This window comes from Cannabis sativa, chromosome 5 (assembly GCF_029168945.1).
Source record: "Cannabis sativa cultivar Pink pepper isolate KNU-18-1 chromosome 5, ASM2916894v1, whole genome shotgun sequence".
Taxonomy (NCBI): domain Eukaryota; kingdom Viridiplantae; phylum Streptophyta; class Magnoliopsida; order Rosales; family Cannabaceae; genus Cannabis; species Cannabis sativa.
Window position 1 is genome coordinate 34,060,831 of NC_083605.1, and position 19,519 is coordinate 34,080,349.

The window sequence follows — 19,519 nt, forward strand, 5'->3', positions numbered from 1 at the left end:
GACCCTTAGATTTTCATCCACGTTAGATTTTTTTTACTAAAAATAGAAAAAAGTCCTTAAATCCAGCAATCTTAATAGTTCAAGGGGCATTTTTAACGACCTTAAAAGTTTAAAAAATATGATTTAGTACATGTAAAAGTTCAGGAGCAAAAATCCTAATTTCATAACAGTTAAAATTTATTATACAGTACATTGATATGTGAAATGAAAAAGTAATTAAAGAAAAACGTAGACATTTGTTTGTCCATAATAAAGTAAGAAAATATCCACATCGGTCCTACCTTAACCAAATTGTTTCTTTACACTTTGGTCCTATATTATAACATATTTACATGTGTGTCATTTAACACAAAATAAGAGCACTTATATATAGTTGTGAATAAGTCCGTGCTGGTTCGGTCCGACCCATATTTTAAAAAGCTCACAATAATATAAATTGTGTTGTACCGACCTATAAAAAGATATGGATCATATCGTGTTAATATTATAAAAATAAGCCCGATATGGCTCGTAAGCCCATATTTTTTGCATCATGCTCAAATTCGTGCCTTGTTTTATTTGAGCTGACCCGTTTTTCATAAAATGTTAGCTCGTTTTTTTATACAGGCTCGAATTCGAGCTTCTCTCTTTCACTTTTTTTTTTTTACAATTAATGAGTTAATTACTAAATTATATGTATTTTTTAAAGTTTCAGTTATTTTTTTATATAACTTTTCAATAATAGAATGATTAGAATTTGAATATTTATTAGTAAATACATGTGTATTATTATTATATTAATTTCTAATGTGTTGTACTTTTGGATTAGTTTATTCGTGCCTTCAGATTTGTCATGTCGTGTCGTGCTTAACCCAAATTTTTTCGTGTCGTGCCATTTTGCAGCATCATGTCGTGTCGTGTCCAAACTCATATTTTTTCGTGTGAGTTGTGCTTGTACCTCCCGAGCTTGAGTTGGTTTCGTATTGTGTAAAAAGTTGGACCCGTATTTACAATACTTATAATAATATATTTTAATATAAATTAACAAATTAACAAATAATAAGCAAGTCAAAGATCAATACAGCAAGTAGGAGTGGCAAAATTTTTTTTGACATGACCCACGGACATGAACACGACACAAATTTTACAGGTTAGGATCGAGAAAATTAGATACAAACCGAAAAGGGATCGACACAACTTGACAATAAATAAAAACAGATCAAATATAACACGACATGCTTAACATGAATTTAACATGATTTTTTAAATGAAATAAAATAAAAAATTATTATTAATATAATATGATTATATGACTATGTAAAAATATATATTTAGTGATGTAATGTTGAGTTAAAATTTATAAAATTAATTTTCTTTAAAATTTTAAAATTTTTCACTCTTATTATATATAAAAACTATATATAAATGTACATGAATTTTAAATTTATTATTTTCACTACAACTCCAACTTTAGTAATAACAAAACGAATCAAAATGAATCAATATAAATACAATACCATTTTTTATGAGTCATATTAAAGTTGAAAAATTAGATATGGGTCGAAAATATATCGACACACCTAATACAAAATATGGAAGCAAATTAAATAGAATATGGCACTAGGTGCCGTTTGGTTGGAATGAATAAAAATATAGAAATGGTAATGAAAATTAGAATAGAAATAGGAATGGAATGAAATAAAATTTAAAATACATAAAAAACATTGATAAAAAAATCATTAAATTTTTTCTCTTGTTACATTGGAATGATCTTTCTTTCTTTTTTAAAATATAATAGTCATTCTTCCAAAATGGTGGAAAGAGCATTCCATTAGAATGTCATTCCAATACTTTAAAATACAACTAAACAAAGAAATAGAATAAAAATTATTTTATTTCCATTCCATTCTATTTTATTACTTCCAACTAAACGCCACCTAATATAATACAATAATACGTTTTACCACCACTAGCAACAAGTGGTAGATTCCAAAGAATATCACTTTAAGCATAGGCGAGAAAAAAAAAAAAAAAAGACAAAGAAAAAAACTCAGAATCAAAAGGAAAACGAAGTCATTCTTATTAATTTAATTTGGAGAAGAAATTAAGAAATCATAGTCTTTTTTTCTTTTTTTCTTCCCTCATAAATTTTTGGGGAGAGCTGTCTAAAATCTAGTCTATTGTTTGGAGTTTAAAAATTCAATAATAATAAATAAGAGAATAATTTAATTTTAAAGAATATTCTTAAATTATAAAATTGGGTTAATTTCACAAATGCACAAAAACAACAAAAATACATTTTCACGGAATTTTAAACATTTTTACGATTTTTTTGATTTTATTTACATAAAATACGGTCTTTTTATTTTGAAATTTTGTTCATGCTGTTAATTTTTTATTATCTGTATGTTATTCTTTGTTGTTATTTTGATGTTATTTTGATGTTACTTTTATGTTGTTTTCTTGTTGATTTTATGTTCTTTTCGTGTTATTTTTTAAAAAAAACTGTAAAAATGTAAAAAAACATTATTTGAACGTAAAAATGTAAATATTTTACAAAAAAAATAGTGTCTTATGTAATTATTCCTATAAAATTTGAAATTAATATTTTCTAAATTGAAAAATAGCACCTATCATAATCATTCAGTATTATACACAGAATAATTTGTTTCTACATATAGTGTGATTTTTTTTTTTTTTTGCTAAACATATAGTATGATGTTTTTTTAATTGTAAAATTTGATCTTAATAATCTTTTTTTAGTAATTTCTATGTAAAGTGTTAAATTAAGTAACGATTAGTTTTACTGTTATTATTTGATGAATCTTATAACAAATTGAAAGACGAGAATTTTTGTTGACGCTCTCATTCTTACCGTTATTTTCGGTAGTATCTTATAAACTAAAAGACAAGAATATTCTCATTCCCGCCCCTAATCGTACCGTTATTGACGGTTAACTTTCTTAAAATAGAATTATTTCCCCTCCTTCTTTCTTAGCAAGAAAATTTTATCACTTGTCTCAAATTTTGTATTTTTTTCCATCATACTTACTATTGTCATCACTAATAGATAAAAAAAAAAAGTTGAATTCATCTAGTAATAAAAACTCAATATTTTCACAAACAAATTTTGTCAATGAATGAAAATTGACATTCTTTTTCTTACTAAGTAAAAACACTTCATTCCTTGATTATATGGAGTGTTAGTACATTACAAGTTCTCACAATGGAAACCTCTGAATGTGATGGTCAGCAATTTTCTCTTCCTTAATGCATCATCCTCAATGAAAATTGACATTTCAATGATCTATTTATTACACCTAAGACAAAAATAAATAATTTATCCTCTATTACTTACTATCACCTCAAACTATTATCCCCACTTCTAATCGAATAGATTATTATTATTTTTTATAAAAAAAACAAAAAATAAAAAAGAATCCTATTCGAAAATCGAAATGTCCTATAATAAAAGGTCATTTTGGTAATTATGAAGAAATATTTTTGGTATGTAGTTTATATTATATTATATTATATCTGACACAACTTAAAAAGGCAAAGCTTTATCGACCTCGGTCTTATTCCGGTTCTTAGAAATCAGTGTTTGTCTTTCACTTTAAGCTCGAAAGACCGGCGGCGTTAAACTAGTTTGTTTGTGTTTCTCTCTGACTCTGTTACCGACTCATCTAAACGACACCGTTATCGATGTCGTTTCATTCACTTACCGAAACTTAACTCTAAAACGACAATAATCAAGACTCTGGTCTTCGATATAAGTATACATTAAAGAAACGAGAGAGAGAGAGAGAGAGAGAGAGATAGGTGGGTTATCTCTCACTGTTTCACTTGATAACTCTACAAGATTCTGTTGAAAAAGTTCTTTCTTTTCTCCTCCATCAAACAAAAGTGAGTGTTTTCTTTTGGTTGGATTTGGGGGCATTTATGTATGATTGTGTTACGGATGATTAATGTTCTGTTGTTTTGTTTATCTGGGTCAGTTTTAACTTTTGTATTTGAGTACTGGTTTGATCGTTCTTTTTTTTTTTTGTGGGTGTTTTTCTGTGCTATGCGTTTGGGGTTGATGGGTTTTTGACATTGAAGGCTTTTGTAATGTGCATGGAGGTTTGTGTTTTGGTTTCTCTCTGCATGTTCACGATTGATCATTGGCTTTTCTGAGTGAAAAATTAGAGTTTTGTACAATGTGGTTGCAACTTTTGTGTTCTTGTTGGTTTTTCACTAATATCTGTACTATAATTGTTGGGTCTCAAAGGCAATATGATTGTTGGCTGGTTATTTATTTCTCTCTCTCTCTCTCTCTCTCTCTCTCTCTTAAATAATTTTAGCCCATCGGTTTATGTAAGATAATAGTCAGTGTACTTGTTTGGTTGATTGGTTTGAATAGTTATGGGTTTGTTAGCTTTTGAAAAGTTGCCCTGCAACTCTATTAAAAAGTAAAGAAATTAGACATGTGATGTTAAACTTTTGCTATGTGGTTGAGAGTGTTTGTTCTTTTGATAATTACTGCAACAAGGAGAGGGGTTGGTTTTCTGGGTTGGCCTTGATTTTGCAGGTTATAGTGCTTTTACTATTGCTTCTACTAAGTTCTTTCAAACGGGTTATTATTGCTTTAGTGCCTAGATTATTATTATTATTATTATTATTAATATTTTGGCTAATTTAAAGTAGGTGGCTTGATATTTTGCTGCAGGTATGAGGTCATCTGGCCTCATGGGGAAGGAGTTGCATGAAGATGAAGAAGTGCCTTGTGGTATCCTAACTGCCATAACTTTTACTGTTTCAACTCGTGAAGTTACAGTAAGAACTTTTATACCTATTGTTTATTGGTCTATTTGCTGTTTGCATATGATATTTGGACTAATATATTCATATGAAGCTACTGAATATGAGTGTGTGTGAAGGGAATATAGGTTTTTCTTACAAACATGTCTATTGATCAAGTCAATTGGTTGTTAGAGAAACTAGCTAGTAGAAGTTGGGTTTGAGTGTTTTGGTAATTAAAGTTCGATTTTTGCAACTTTTGTAAAACACAGTTTTGAGTTTGCGACAAAGTGTAGTGTTTGTACCTAGTAAATATAGAGTTTGGATGTGTTTTCGTGCATTGATACATACATACAAAAAAAAAAAACTTGCTTCTTTGCTTACATTTTGTGTCATTATCATTATGCTGTTGTTGGTATTATTATTTGTTCAATTTTGGATGTATCAATTCTCCGACAAAAATGAAGAACACACCATTTGGAATTTCGCCTTCTTGATACATTAGCTTCTTCTCAAAATATATCATTTGTTTTAGTTCTTAGCTTTGTTGTTTCTTAAAATGCCTCCTTAATATCGTATCCTTTTGCTATTTATATCTTATTTATACATTTTGATGCTGTGCATATTAATACATGCAAGATTATTAGCTCAAAACTGTACATTGAGTGGCTTTGTACTTAGTAGTTCGAAAGCACCAAAATTCAACTTTTTGTAGATTAAACTTCATGGTATTTTAATTCTTTTACAGGAAAAGATATCTGAGATATCGATTGAGAATGTCAACGAGGTTACCGATTCGAGAATGGGACTCCCAAATCTATCTCTTGAATGCACCACATGTGGTGCTCAAAATATAAGGCGCCGCGAAGGTGTTCCCTATCAAGAAAATAAGAGCTGTGAAGGTGAGAGTGGACATGTTACATCAAAGTCATGGCTCATAATTAGATAATAAGATCGTTTAGTCTTGCTGTAATTGGAGATTGCTCTAAGATGCCTTTTGTTTTCCAGGTCATTTTGGCCATATCAAGTTTCCTTTCACAATACTACAACCATATTTTCTATCAGAAGTTGCAGAGATACTAAACAATGTTTGTCCGTCATGTAAAAGAATCAAGCCATCTCAACGAGTCAAGGTCAGGTATCACATTCCTTATGCTTGATGTGCCAAGGTTAATTAGTGAGAACTAATTGAAGTGTTGCACATGTATGTTATATATTTTATATTTTTGTAAATTTCTTTTGAAATAAAGCTTTTCTATTCATGTAAAATAATGATTGAACTATACTTTTCTTGGCTTTCGAAATTTTGGAAGAAAATACTAATATATCAACATTATTGCTTGACTAAAAACATATTAGATGAGTACTAATGTAACGCTATATAGTTTATATTATAGAAATATACTTGAGATTCTATAATCACACTCACTTTCATTAACATATGGAACCTTTTGACTCAAAGTAGGTTTTATTTTTTCCTTAATGGACAACATGATTTTATGATCAAAGATGGAAATATAATGTTAACATGTCTGGGTAACTAGTCTGACGATAAATGCATCTTTAGAAAGAGAAAAAAATCCTTCTAGTTTTATTTTAAAATGATGCTAATAAAATGTGACATTAAAAAGCTTGATTTATTTTCTTGTTTTTTTTTACTCCTTTTTTAATATATGTTAATGCATATGCCAGGGTGCCAACTCTGTAAATGATGATCATCAGCCTACGGGTTGCAAATATTGTACTGTAAGTTTGTTCGGTCTTTTATTCTAATTTCCCTTTTTTTTATGCAGTATTGTAATTTGAAATACCTTTGTACTAAATAAACAGAGAAGTTCCGAAGGGAGGTATCATCCAATGAAATTCAAAGTTTCTTCAACTGATCTTTTTAGAAGAAGTGCGATTATAGTAGAGGTTGTAAATGAAAACAATGCAAAATTCCAAAAGAAACTAAGAGAGATGCCAGATGATTATTGGAATTTTTTGATACCTGATGAACAAGTAGATGAAAGTAGCAATAAATCACACCGAAGAGTTTTGTCACATGCGCAGGTTGGTAGTATTTGGGTACTCTTACTCTGTTTTAAACTGCATTCTTAGAGAAGTGCAGTTTTGTTTAGTCGGTTTTAATAAAAATATTAGCCTTTTCTTATCTTTTTTTTTTAATTTACTATGCTTGTAGGTCTATCATTTGCTGAAGGATGTCGATCCTACATTCATAAAAAAGTTTGTTCCAAGGCTAGATTCACTCTTTTTGAACAGTTTCCTTGTAACACCAAATTGTCATCGCGTGACTGAATTTACACATGCATTTTCCAATGGGCAGCGATTGACTTTTGTAAGAATTATTTCCCCATTTGTGTTTTGGTTGATTTGGTTAGTAGATCACCTACTCATTTTTGTTCCTTCTCTCTTATGTCCTTGCATGTACCTTGGTTGTAGGATGAACGGACCAGAACATACCGTAAATTGGTTGATTTCAGAGGAGTGGCAAATGAGTTGGCTGCTCGTGTTTTGGATTGCATGAAAATTGCTAAGGCAAGTTAGCTAGCTTTATTTCCTTAGTTGTGCAAGTCGTTGTGAAGTAATGCTTCTTTTTAAGTTCTAAGGCATGCCTTTATGAAAATTTCTAAAGTGATTATGCATTTTACTTGCAGTTAAACTCTGACAACTCTTTGAGTAAAGATGTGGTTCTTGCTCAGCAAAAGATTAAAGACTCTCCTTCAAAAACATCGGGTTTGAGATGGGTCAAAGATGTTGTTTTGGGGAAACGCAGCGATCATTGTTTTCGCATGGTTGTTGTTGGTGATCCAAATATCAAACTTAATGAAATCGGCATACCTTCTAATGTTGCTGACAAAATGTACATTTCTGAGAATTTGAATAGATGGAACTTAGAAAGATCAGATGCGTGTTGGAATGTATGTTTTATAGAGAAAGGAGGGATCCGCGTTCGTAGGAATGGCCATCTTGTGAAGGTACGCCCTATGGATGAATTACGGATAGGAGACACTATATACAGGCCTCTACGTGATGGAGATATTGTGTTGATTAACAGGCCTCCATCCATTCATCAACACTCCCTCATAGCTTTATCAACCAAGGTCCTTCCAACAAACTCAGTTTTATCGCTAAATCCACTTTGTTGTTCTCCCTTTCGTGGTGATTTTGATGGTGATTGCCTTCATGGCTATGTTCCACAGTCCGTTGAGACTAAAGTTGAGCTTAAAGAGCTTGTTGGTTTAGATAGACAACTGATCAATGGACAAAGTGGTAAAAACTTGCTTTCCCTCAATCAAGACAGCTTAGTTGCTGCTCATTTGGTGATGGAAGATGGTGTCTTATTGACTCGTTATCAAATACAACAATTGGAAATGTTTTGTTTGAATCACCAATTGTTTCCTGCGATACTCAAAGCTCCTTTACTTAATTGTCCTGTTTGGACGGGAAAACAATTATTTAGTGCAATCTTGCCTTCAGGTTTTGATTATTTTTGTGATTCAAATGGTGTGAATATAGCAAATGGGGAGATTATAGCTTCGGAAGGATCTTCATGGTTGCGCGACACAAATAGCAACCTTTTCCAAAACTTGATAAAATATGCTCCAAGTAAGGTACTCGATACTCTATTTGCTGCCCAGGAAGTTCTGTGTGAGTGGTTGTCGATGAGGGGTCTGAGTGTTTCACTCTTGGATTTGAACCTCACTTCTGATTTGTACTCAAGAAGAAACTTGATGCACGAAATATTTTATGGCTTACAAGAAGCAGAGCAGACCTGTATGTTTAAACAGGTGCTGAACTCCTTTCATAAAGCGCTTACAGATTCTGATGAGGAGATTCCTAGATCCACGTCTGTTCAAGTAGAACGTTTGTGTTATGAGAAGCAAACGTCTGCTGCACTCAGTCAAGTTTCGATAGATGCTTTCAAGCAAGTATTTCGTGACATTCAGAGTCTTGCCTTTAAATATGCAAATAAGGACAATTCCTTGCTGGCTATGTTTAAAGCTGGAAGCAAAGGGAATTTGCCAAAGTTAGTTCAGCAGAGCATGTGTCTTGGGGTACAACACTCACTTGTGCCATTATCATTTAGTATTCCTCACACCCTCTCTTGTAATGGTTGGAATAATCATAAGGAGTCTGGTTTAAGCAAGAATGCTGTTGATGATGGTCCCAAGTATTCTGGGTCTTACATCCCGTATGCTGTGGTGGAAAACTCTTTCCTTACTGGCTTGAATCCATTAGAATGTTTTGTTCATTCAATCACAAATCGTGATAGTACGTTTAGTGATAACGCTGAACTTCCTGGGACTTTGACCCGAAGGCTTATGTTTTTCATGCGTGATATGCACACTGCATATGATGGAACGGTAAGAACTGGTAGTGGCAATCAGATTGTGCAGTTCTCGTACAATACTGACGTAGGTCGCACTTCCTCAACTGTTTGTGATGGCATAGGTGGTAAACCTGTTGGTTCCTTATCTGCTTGTGCCATTTCTGAAGCTGCATACAGTGCTTTGGATCAACCTATTAGTCTCCTTGAAACTTCTCCTCTGCTAAATTTAAAGGTGTTGTCTTCTCTCTCTCTCTCTCTCTCTCTCTCTCTCTCTCTCTCTCTCTCTCTCTCTCTCTCTCTCCTTTTTATGTTGCATCATTTAATAAATTATGTTTTTTGTTCCAAAAAAGTAATTAAGATACCGTATCAAAGTGATCTCTATATGTTTTTGTGCATTTATGGAATATTTGCCTACTTGATAGATGCTTGGTATTGGATTTTCCCACAACAATTCTATAAATTGTTTTTATCATACAGAATGCTTTGGAGTGTGGCTCAAGAAAAAGCAAAGCTAGTCAAACTATGTCACTATATTTGTCCAAGAAGCTTGGGAGACAGATGCATGGTTTTGAGTATGGAGCCTTAGAAATAAAAAATTATTTGCAGAGACTGAAGTTTTCAAGCATTGTTTCTACAGTCATGATAATGTTGGTTTCTACCCTCTTATGTTCTTTGCATTTTTGTTCTTTACATGCACATTTACCTTCTTTTGCTCTTCTTATTGCTTTGATTATTTTTACTTTAGCTACACCTCGACGGCCGGTAGCCAGAGACAATTCAGTCCTTGGGTTTGCCATTTTCATATCAACAAGGTATTACGTTAAGGAACTCAGAAATTCTCTGTTCATATTAATCTTGGTCTCTGGTATTAATTTATTGTTATCTTTCAGGAAATTTTGAGAAAAAGAAAACTGAATTTGCACACTGTAATCAATAATCTTCGTCAAGGGTGGTATGAAATCTTAAATAGATCCAAAGACAACCTACCAAATTGTCAGATAAAGAGCAGGTAAACTATTCCTCTTTCTTTATATTTTTCTTTTTTCTTTTTCAGTATAATCCTACAATAAAAAAAATTGTCTGTATTTGTTTATTGCTTTTGTGTAGATTTAATTGTGATGCCATTTTTTTTTTTCCTTTTTCTTACCAAGGGTTACCCTAAATTCTATTCTCTACTTTCTCTTCCTGTCACTTTCTTAACTTGTTTTTCTACTATTCACCAATTTTTCTACATGACTTTTCTATCTTTCTTTCTTTACATTATTAAATTGTCATATGTATTAAACACAATAATGTGGGAACACTAGATTTCTCTTGCTTCTTCATTGGTCCTCTCTTCTTCCAATTCCTCCACCTCAAGCCTTCCTTCACACCTCTGATGAGCTAGTTTCAGTGGCTTATAGGCTTTCCAAATTCTGTTGATTGATTAATAAATGGTATTTCGTATTCTCCTGAAGGAGTAATGCCAAGTAGTTTCTTCATACATAATAAAGCAGATGGAGCAACTTTGTTGAAGGATAGGTGGTTTCCTGTTTCAAAATAAACAGAAAGATCTTAGGTGATGTTTGGTTCATTGTAATGGTAATCGTAATGGTAATGAATAGGTTGATTACATTGTTTGCTTTTCCTTTTTAACTTTTGTAATCCATTACAATGTAATGCTTATTACATTGAGTATTGTAATGATGATTACATACCAAAACCAATGTAATCCCCATTACAATTACACTCCATTACAAAGAAAAAAAAATATAGTAAAAAAAGTAAAAGTCTATATTACCCTTTTTTTTTAATATTTTATAATTTTATAATTGTAGCAATAAGGTTATTTTAGTCAATACACATTTTATTCCATTACATTCTCATACCAAACCAAACACAATAATTTTGATTACAATATTCATTCTAATTACAAATCAAACATTGTAATCAATTCCTATTACCATTCTTCTTCCATTACATTACCATTACTATTAGCATTACCATTACATTACATCAAACCAAACACCACCTTAGAGTTTAAACTATTTTCTGCTATTCTCTATTGGTTTTGCTTTCTTCAAAACTTATACTTTCAAGTCCACTTTGTTTAACATAACATGATGCTCAAATTATTGATTTCGAACTTTCATAATTTGCATGCTCATATCAAAGGCACCATTGTGCCATGTGCACATATTCTTACGTTCCTGATTGTAGTCATCTGTTTTATATCAGTGGTTGTTCTACTATGGATAAAGAAAAGGATTCATATTGCATTGTTGTGAGAGCTGAAAATTTCCAGAATTCTTACATAGAGTTGGAAAAGGTTCAGGAAAAAGTGTTGCCTGCCATGCTGGAGATAGTTGTAAAAGGTTTGTGGTGGTGAACTAATGCTTTGTTGACATTTGTTTTATGGGGATTTCGTAAAGATGGTATCTTCCGAGTCTTTTTTGAAGAATCTTTTAAACATCGCATGTGATTTTTTTTCCTCATTTTATAGTTATATTAGGGTGACATTGAGAAAAGAATCATGGTAATATGCCCCAAGACTGGAATGTGACGTAAGAGGTTTTTGCAAGAAATTGGTTATTGGGATCTTGAATTAGTAGAAGTTAGTATTACCCCTTATCACCACGAGTCTAGCTCAAGTGGTTTTGTGTGTAAGAGGTCTGCGGTTTAAACCCTTGTTTGAGATGGTTACTCATTACCCTTTTGTTGCCAATTGATTCTTTAGGCTTCCAAGAAATTAAAAGCATAGACATTCTATGGAATGATCGGTCTAGTTCTCCTGGAGAACTCTACCTCAGAGTGTCTATGACACGTGTTTGTAAAAGAAGACTTTGGGGTACACTCATGGATCATTGTCTCAAAATCATGGATTTAATTGATTGGTCACGCAGTCATCCAGATAACATGAATGAATTCTGTTCAGTCTATGGAGTAGATGCAGGATGGAAGTATTTTCTCAATGTAAGTTCACTTGGCTTTATGCTACCTATCCTTTGCCCTCTTCCCACCCCATTTAATTGTTTTTCTTTTTCTTTTGAGATCTCAAGGGGTGGTGGGCATTGGTGCTGATTTACAAGATTTCTCATGAATTGCTCTCTTTAACAAATATAATCAATATTGGATTTTTCGAGTGCAGAATTTGGAGTCAGCAGTATCTGATGTTGGCAAGAGCATACTCCCCGAGCATTTACTTATGGTTGCGAACTCTTTATCAACTACAGGATATTTTGTTGGGTTGACTCCTAAAGGCCTCGCTCAGCAGAGGGGAAATGCATCTGCTCCGTCACCCTTTACACAAGCCTGCTTTTCTGTTAGTTCTCATTTTTATATTAGTTCAGTTTTCAGCCATTATTTTTAAACATTTCTGTTTTAGATAAATGCTACAGGAAATGGTATATTCTTATAATTTTCTGGAATATGTTGCAGAATCCTGCTGGTTGCATTATTAAAGCGGCAAAAGCTGAAGTCACAGATGGACTTAAAGGGAGTCTTGATGCTTTGGCATGGGGAAAGACTCCTCCTTTTGGAACTGGCGGACAGTTTGAGCTTATATACTCGGAGAAGGTATAGTCTGACTCTTCGTCTTAGTGTATCCTGCATTTACAACAAAATATTTTATAGCAAACATATTTGTCTGTCATGGATAACAAGGTTTCCGAACATGTCCAATGCAAAAAGACATGTTTAGCTATTCACACGCAAGTCACTCTTTTCGAATTGTGCTCCAATGCGTACATGCTAATTTTTTATTTTTTTTTTTTAACTTTAAAACTCAATTTTTATTCACAAATAATCTTAATATGTCAATAGAGTCTCAATGTTGCCATTTATTTTCTATTATAATTTATTTTCATAACATGTAATGATATAATTTGAAATGTTTGTTCTTTTCAATACCATTAGGGACACGAGATTAATAAGCCTGCAGATGTATATGACTTGCTGGGTGCTAGCATTTCTGATAAAGAAAATGTAATGGAGAAGCCTAACGCAGTGAAAATGTTTGCTCGGCTTTTATCCAAGTTGGGTATATTGAACATAAAAAAATATTTGAATGTGAATGATATTTGGAAACTCGAATGCGACCTACAGAGTATCTTAAAAAAGTAAGTTCAGTTCTTCTCCATATAATTTTTGTATGTTTGTTTGCTTTAGTTAAGTTGGTTTTAGTAACCATCATTAGTAAAGATTGCATATATTCATTGGGTCTAGTGAACTTGTGATGCCTTTTTCAGTAGTCTTAATCTTTGTACCCGGATAGCTGAAACGGTCATGCATATGATTTGCTACTGTAGGAAATCAAGCTAGCAATTAGTTGTAAATTTACATTTAATGTATTTTCCATTTACTCTAGTATTACTAGGTGTTCACATTGTATATATTATATATACCCTTTGTATACACTAAAAGAGATCATCAGAAAATAAAAATCATTTCTCTCATTTTTCTCATTTTTCTACATGGTATCAGAGCATGTAAAAGCTCCTCAAAAGAATTTTTTTCATTCCTTCCCATCTTAAAATTAGGGTTCTTAAAATTAGGGTTTGGAGGCTCTATCTTAGAAAACTAATTAAAAGGAGTTTTCTATTCTCACCTCCGACCCAAGAAGCTTCTCCCACCTCCGATCGGCCAAACCCAAAAATCCGGCGATCATCCGAGCTGCGCGTGGGCCCCACGCGCCACCTCCATCCGCGGCGACTATCTCCACGCGCCAGCGCGTGGGCGCGCGTGGCAGCCTCCAACGGCGGTTTTTCCAGCATCGCCTCTCTCAGGTTTCTCCATCTCTGGCTCTTCTCCAACTCCAGCGACGTTTTTCCAGCGTTGTCTCTCTTTGTTTCTATACTTGTTTGTTTTGTCTTGTTGTCTTTCTCCATGGCAGAACAAATCATCTCTTTAGTTGCAAGACAGTGCAATACTCATGCACTTCAGGTTATGCAAATCCCTCATGACCCTTGGATTGTGGATTCTGGTGCTTCTGATCATATGACAGGTGATAGACCACTATTTTCTTTTCTAAGTAAGTGCTCTCATGAAAAGACTGTTCGCATAGCTGATGGTTCGTCTTCTAGAATTGATGGAATTGGAACTATAACAATCTCTCCAAGTCTTGTCTTACATTCTGTCCTTTACGTTCCAAAGCTTGATTGCAATTTACTTTCTGTAAGCAAATTGAGTAGTGATCTTAATTGTGAAGTTAAGTTTGCTGCTAAGTTTTGTGTTTTTCAGGATGTGGAATCGGGGAAGATGATTGGCTATGCTGAGTTCAGTAAGGGCTTGTATCTGCTAAAAATCGACAACCCCATGTTTAACCATGGAAATCGTTGTTGTTTCTCCCAAGGTCAATCTCTTTCTTCAGTAAATCAGTCTAATAAAATCAGTACTATCATGTTATGGCATCACCGTCTAGGTCATCCAAATTTTGTATATCTTAAACACTTATTCCCATCCCTATTTGTCAATATAAATCCTCAGTCTCTCAAGTGTGATATTTGTCAATTTTCTAAGCACTCTCGCCACTCTTTCATTCCAAAACCTTATCAACCCTCTCACCCATTCTCACTCATTCATGGTGATATATGGGGACCATCCAAAATTCAAAATATCAGTGGAGCACGTTGGTTTTTATTACTAGTTGATGATCACAGCCGCCTAAGTTGGACATTCCTCATGAAAGAAAAATCTGAAACAAGTCATATTTTTCAAAATTTCCACAAAATGATCCAAACTCAATTCCAAACAAACATCCAAGTGTTAAAAACCGACAATGCTCGTGACTTCTTCAATTCTGTACTTGGATCATATTTGCAATCCAATGGGATAGTTCATCAAAGTTCGTGCGTAGACACACCACAACAAAATGGTGTGGCTGAACGCAAAAATCGTCATTTACTAGAGGTAGCCCGATCTTTACTTTTTTCATCCCATGTTCCAAAAAGATTTTGGGGTGAAGCAGTTCTCACAGCTACCTATCTCATAAATAGAATGCCATCACGTGTATTAAAATTCAAAACTCCGCTGCAAATCTTCCTAGAAACATATCCCCACTCACATCTTGTGTCTCAAATTCCCTTACGTGTCTTTGGTTGTGTTGCATTTGTCCATGTTCACTCCTCACATCGTAGCAAACTTGATGCTCGAGCCACGAAATGTATCCTTCTCGGCTATTCATCTAATAAAAAAGGATACAAATGCTACTGTCCTGTTTCACAAAAAGTGTTCAACTCCATGGATGTTACTTTCTTTGAGGAACAGTCTTATTATCCCAAATTTGCAGTTCAGGGGGAGAATCATAATCAAGAACTACAAAATTGGGAAAATTGGGACTTTGTTTCACTCATTGATCCTCATTCTTCTTCTGACAACACCATTGCTCCAAAAACTACTCATCCCCCTGTTTCACTCACTGATCCTCATTCTTCTTCTGACAACACCATTGCTTCAAACACTTGTCATCCGTCTGTTACTCATACTCCAAACTATTCAGTCAAATCACATGAGCCAAGAAATCCTCATCCAATTCCTTCCTTAAGCCTTGTTCCTATCAACGAGGACCGACTCAACCATTCAGCCAATTCACATGAGCCAAAAACTCCTGTCCACATCCCAAACAAAGAAATCCGAGTTTACTCAAGGAAAAAGAAAAATCTTGCCAGCATTGAACAAGCTACCACTCAAACTCAGCAAAGTCATGAATATAATCCGATTCCATTTATTCTTGAACAAACACAGGAAGATGTTCGAGTTGAACCTGCTGTGGAAGAAGATGTATCTGACGATCTAAGCATTCCCATTGCTCTCAGGAAAGGTGTTCGTTCTTGCACTCAACATCCCATTCGCAACTATTTGAGTTACTCAAGCTTATCTCCTACCTATAGAGCTTTTATCACCACCCTGGATCAAGTTCAGATTCCAAATTCAGTTCAGGAAGCTCTACAGGATCCCAATTGGAATGCTGCCACAATGGAGGAAATAAAAGCACTTGAAAAGAATAAAACATGGATTATCACAGATTTGCCAAATGGCAAACGCACAGTTGGTTGTAAATGGATATTCTTAGTCAAGTATAAGGCTGATGGGAGCATTGAAAGATTTAAAGCCCGATTAGTGGCTAAAGGATTCACCCAATCGTATGGCATTGATTACCAAGAGACATTTGCTCCTGTTGCTAAGTTGAACACCATCCGAGTTCTCTTATCTATTGCTGTCAACAATGAATGGCCTTTATTCCAACTTGACGTAAAAAATGCGTTTCTTAACGGCGACCTTGTGGAAGAAGTATACATGGACATTCCTCCAGGATTTGAGGACCGATTCTCAAAAGGAAAAGTGTGCAAACTGAAAAAGTCTCTCTACGGCCTCAAGCAATCCCCTCGAGCCTGGTTTGACAGGTTTACAAAAGTGTTGAAAGGAGATGGTTACACCCAATGCCAATCAGATCATACTTTGTTTATAAAACACTCAGTTGGTGGAAAATTAACAGCATTGATTGTTTATGTCGACGATATTGTGGTTACAGGTAATTTCGTGGAAGAAATTTCTCATCTCAAGCAGCTTCTCTCCAGCGAATTTGAAATTAAAGATCTAGGCCAATTAAGATACTTTCTGGGGATGGAAGTTGCAAGATCCAGCCAAGGTATCTCAGTAACTCAGCGGAAATATGTCATTGATCTCTTACAGGAAACAGGGATGATCGGATGCAAGCCAAGTGAAACTCCGATGGACCCTAATACCAAACTTGAAGCACAGACAGACGGAACAAAAGTTGACCGAGGAAGGTATCAACGTCTTGTGGGAAGGCTAATATACCTAACTCACACTCGGCCTGACATAAGCTTTGCTGTGAGTGTTGTTAGCCAATTTCTCAATAATCCCTTTGAGGAACACATGGATGCTGTCTACCGGATTCTTAGGTACCTCAAGGGAACACCAGGAAAAGGGTTAATGTTCAGGAAAACTCTCAACAAAGATCTTCAAATATACACAGATGCAGATTGAAATTTTGGTTCTCTCACTGATCGAAGATCCACTTCTGGGTACTGCTCCTACGTTTGGGGAAATCTCGTATCTTGGCGAAGCAAGAAGCAACAAGTGGTAGCTCGCAGCAGTGCAGAAGCAGAATTTCGTGCCTTAGCACATGGAATTTGTGAAGGAATGTGGCTGAAACGTCTTCTTGATGAACTCAGAATCAAACTTGAAGGCCCAATAGATGTTCTCTGTGACAATCAATCAGCCATAGCAATAGCAAAGAATCCAGTTCATCATGATAGGACCAAACATGTTGAAATTGATCGTCACTTCATCAGTGAAAAGATTGAAAACAAGATCATCACCTTGAAGCATATTCCCTCGAGACAACAAGCTGCTGATATCTTAACCAAAGCTCTCCATCGTCCTAATTTTAGAGAACTAAGTTCAAAATTAGGAATGTTTAGTATATATCTAGCTTGAGGGGGAGTGTAGGAAATCAAGCTAGCAATTAGTTGTAAATTTACATTTAATGTATTTTCCATTTACTCTAGTATTACTAGGTGTTCACATTGTATATATTATATATACCCTTTGTATACACTAAAAGAGATCATCAGAAAATAAAAATCATTTCTCTCATTTTTCTCATTTTTCTACAGCTACCACAAGTTCTGGGTTTTGAGTCCCTCTCGAGTACCTGCCATTTGCTATAGTCTCTTTTCGAGTCTCCCTTGCACTTTGTTTTTTCAGGAAGTTATGTTAATTTTTAGTGATTTGCATGCCCTTGAAGTTCATGGGGATGGGCCTGCTCTGGCCCTTCAAACATCTCAGTTCTTAATTTTTCATATGGGTCTTGAGATTAGATGTTATGCATTGTTTACATTTAATCCTAGTGTAAAAAAATTAATGAAATAAACAAAGTTATTTATTCCTTTGCAATTTCTCTGTATAGGTATGAAATAGATGAGAGGCTAAATGATGTGGACAAGTCCATCTTGCTGTTTGCCTTAAATTTTCACCCAGAAAAAGATCGTAAAATAGGCGTTGGAGCTCAAGACATAAAGGTGAGCTAAGTTGATCTTTGCTATTGTCCTTGTCTTATTGAATCTCCATCTTAGATGTTTCCTATCAAAAATGTATAAATATTCATGTTTCTTCATTGATAGGTTGCATATCACAAGGAGCACGAGAATAGTCGATGCTTTATGTTGGTAAGAGTCGATGGTACTGTAGAAGATTTTTCATACCGCAAATGTGTACGTGGCGCTCTGGAGATCATTGACCCTACAAAGGCAATGACTTACCGAACGAAGAAACAAAATACAAAATGGGATATGAGTTAGCAGACAGAAATCTAAAGATGAAGATGCAGTTATAAGCAATAATCTTTAGGCCATTCATTTCATATAAACTAAGCTTCTATAAATAATGTTGCTCTTTCTAACAAACTAGGAAACTTTCATTGTTTTGTTTTGTGTATATTACAATCTTTCCAAAGCTTCTTTTTGCTTCTTTCACTTTAACTTTGTTTGCCCTGCATGAAGATTTGGGCAAAGAAAGGTCTAGTTGAAGCAGCAAAGAGAAGCTGGTCAAAGGTCAATCCTTTATTTATTTTGAATGCTTGACATTTGAATAAATCTTTTTCTCTTTATATTCACTTGGTAATGTGCCTTGTGTTTTAGCACTAGATTTCGCTATGAATTCTCATATCATAAAGATTAAACAATGAAAAATGTAGATTTATATTTTTCTATTTTCATGCATTAAAATACCATTTAATCTAGTTTTACTTTAGTTATTGCCCCCATGTGGCTACTGGCTTCTAGATCTATTACCCCATCATGAGGAGACTTTATACTCTACTCTATGACATAACATTTCTATAATAAGGTGTTTGATTACATGTAATTGGTTTGGAGACTTTAATGGGGCTAACCCTGAAACAAACAATGAATCAGGCCAGAAGTTAAAAAAATTATATATTTTTATTGAATATTTGTATTCTTCCATAATTTTATCAGAAAGCAATCAAAGCAGTTGTTATGGACCGTTGGATCAAAACAACACAAGTCACCATGATTGTTAAGTTCATCTTCCCCATCACCTCCCCAAGCCAAGTTGGATTTGGTTGACTGGTAAGTTTAAAATAAGGGGGTTGGATCATAGGTGTCAACATTTAGCAACCATAGATCGTCTTTTTGGTATTATTAGCTTTGTTGATAATGTTTTACACTCACATGGCTTTCTCTATTATGTTATCTTTGAAATTCTTTTCTATCTTCTAGAGTTGTGTAGCAGAAAAGGTTTATATAATATATATATATTTATATGTATACTAGGTGATGGTTACGTGCCAAGCCACGTAGTGTTAGTTTTATTTAATATTTTAGTTTTTTATTTGAATTAATAATTAAAATAGTATAATTATTTGAACGATTTGTTTTATAAAAATAAAATATGTGTCAGTAT

At 34.0% G+C, this 19,519-nt stretch overlaps 1 protein-coding gene across 4 annotated transcripts; it reads left to right on the forward strand.

Annotated features, from left to right (window-relative positions):
* Window positions 1–3,525: 3,525 nt before the first annotated feature.
* On the forward strand, window positions 3,526–18,707 carry LOC115716698 (DNA-directed RNA polymerase IV subunit 1). 4 transcript variants are annotated; one of them, XM_030645561.2, is made up of 19 exons: window positions 3,526–3,885; window positions 4,666–4,794; window positions 5,507–5,660; window positions 5,767–5,891; window positions 6,451–6,504; window positions 6,589–6,810; window positions 6,941–7,096; window positions 7,201–7,296; window positions 7,416–9,323; window positions 9,569–9,738; window positions 9,837–9,903; window positions 9,982–10,100; window positions 11,309–11,445; window positions 11,808–12,043; window positions 12,219–12,392; window positions 12,509–12,646; window positions 12,986–13,188; window positions 18,003–18,114; window positions 18,217–18,707. In XM_030645561.2, exons 2-19 carry the CDS (start codon window positions 4,690–4,692, stop codon window positions 18,391–18,393), a joined length of 4,353 nt encoding a protein of 1,450 aa, XP_030501421.2. In that variant the 5' UTR covers window positions 3,526–3,885; window positions 4,666–4,689; the 3' UTR covers window positions 18,394–18,707. The 4 variants fall into 4 exon arrangements, with proteins under 4 accessions (XP_030501421.2, XP_030501420.2, XP_030501423.2 ...); XM_030645560.2 differs by having other exon boundaries at window positions 4,688–4,794; XM_030645563.2 differs by lacking the exon at window positions 3,526–3,885 and adding an exon at window positions 4,027–4,549 and having other exon boundaries at window positions 4,688–4,794.
* The last annotated feature ends 812 nt before the right edge of the window (window positions 18,708–19,519 follow it).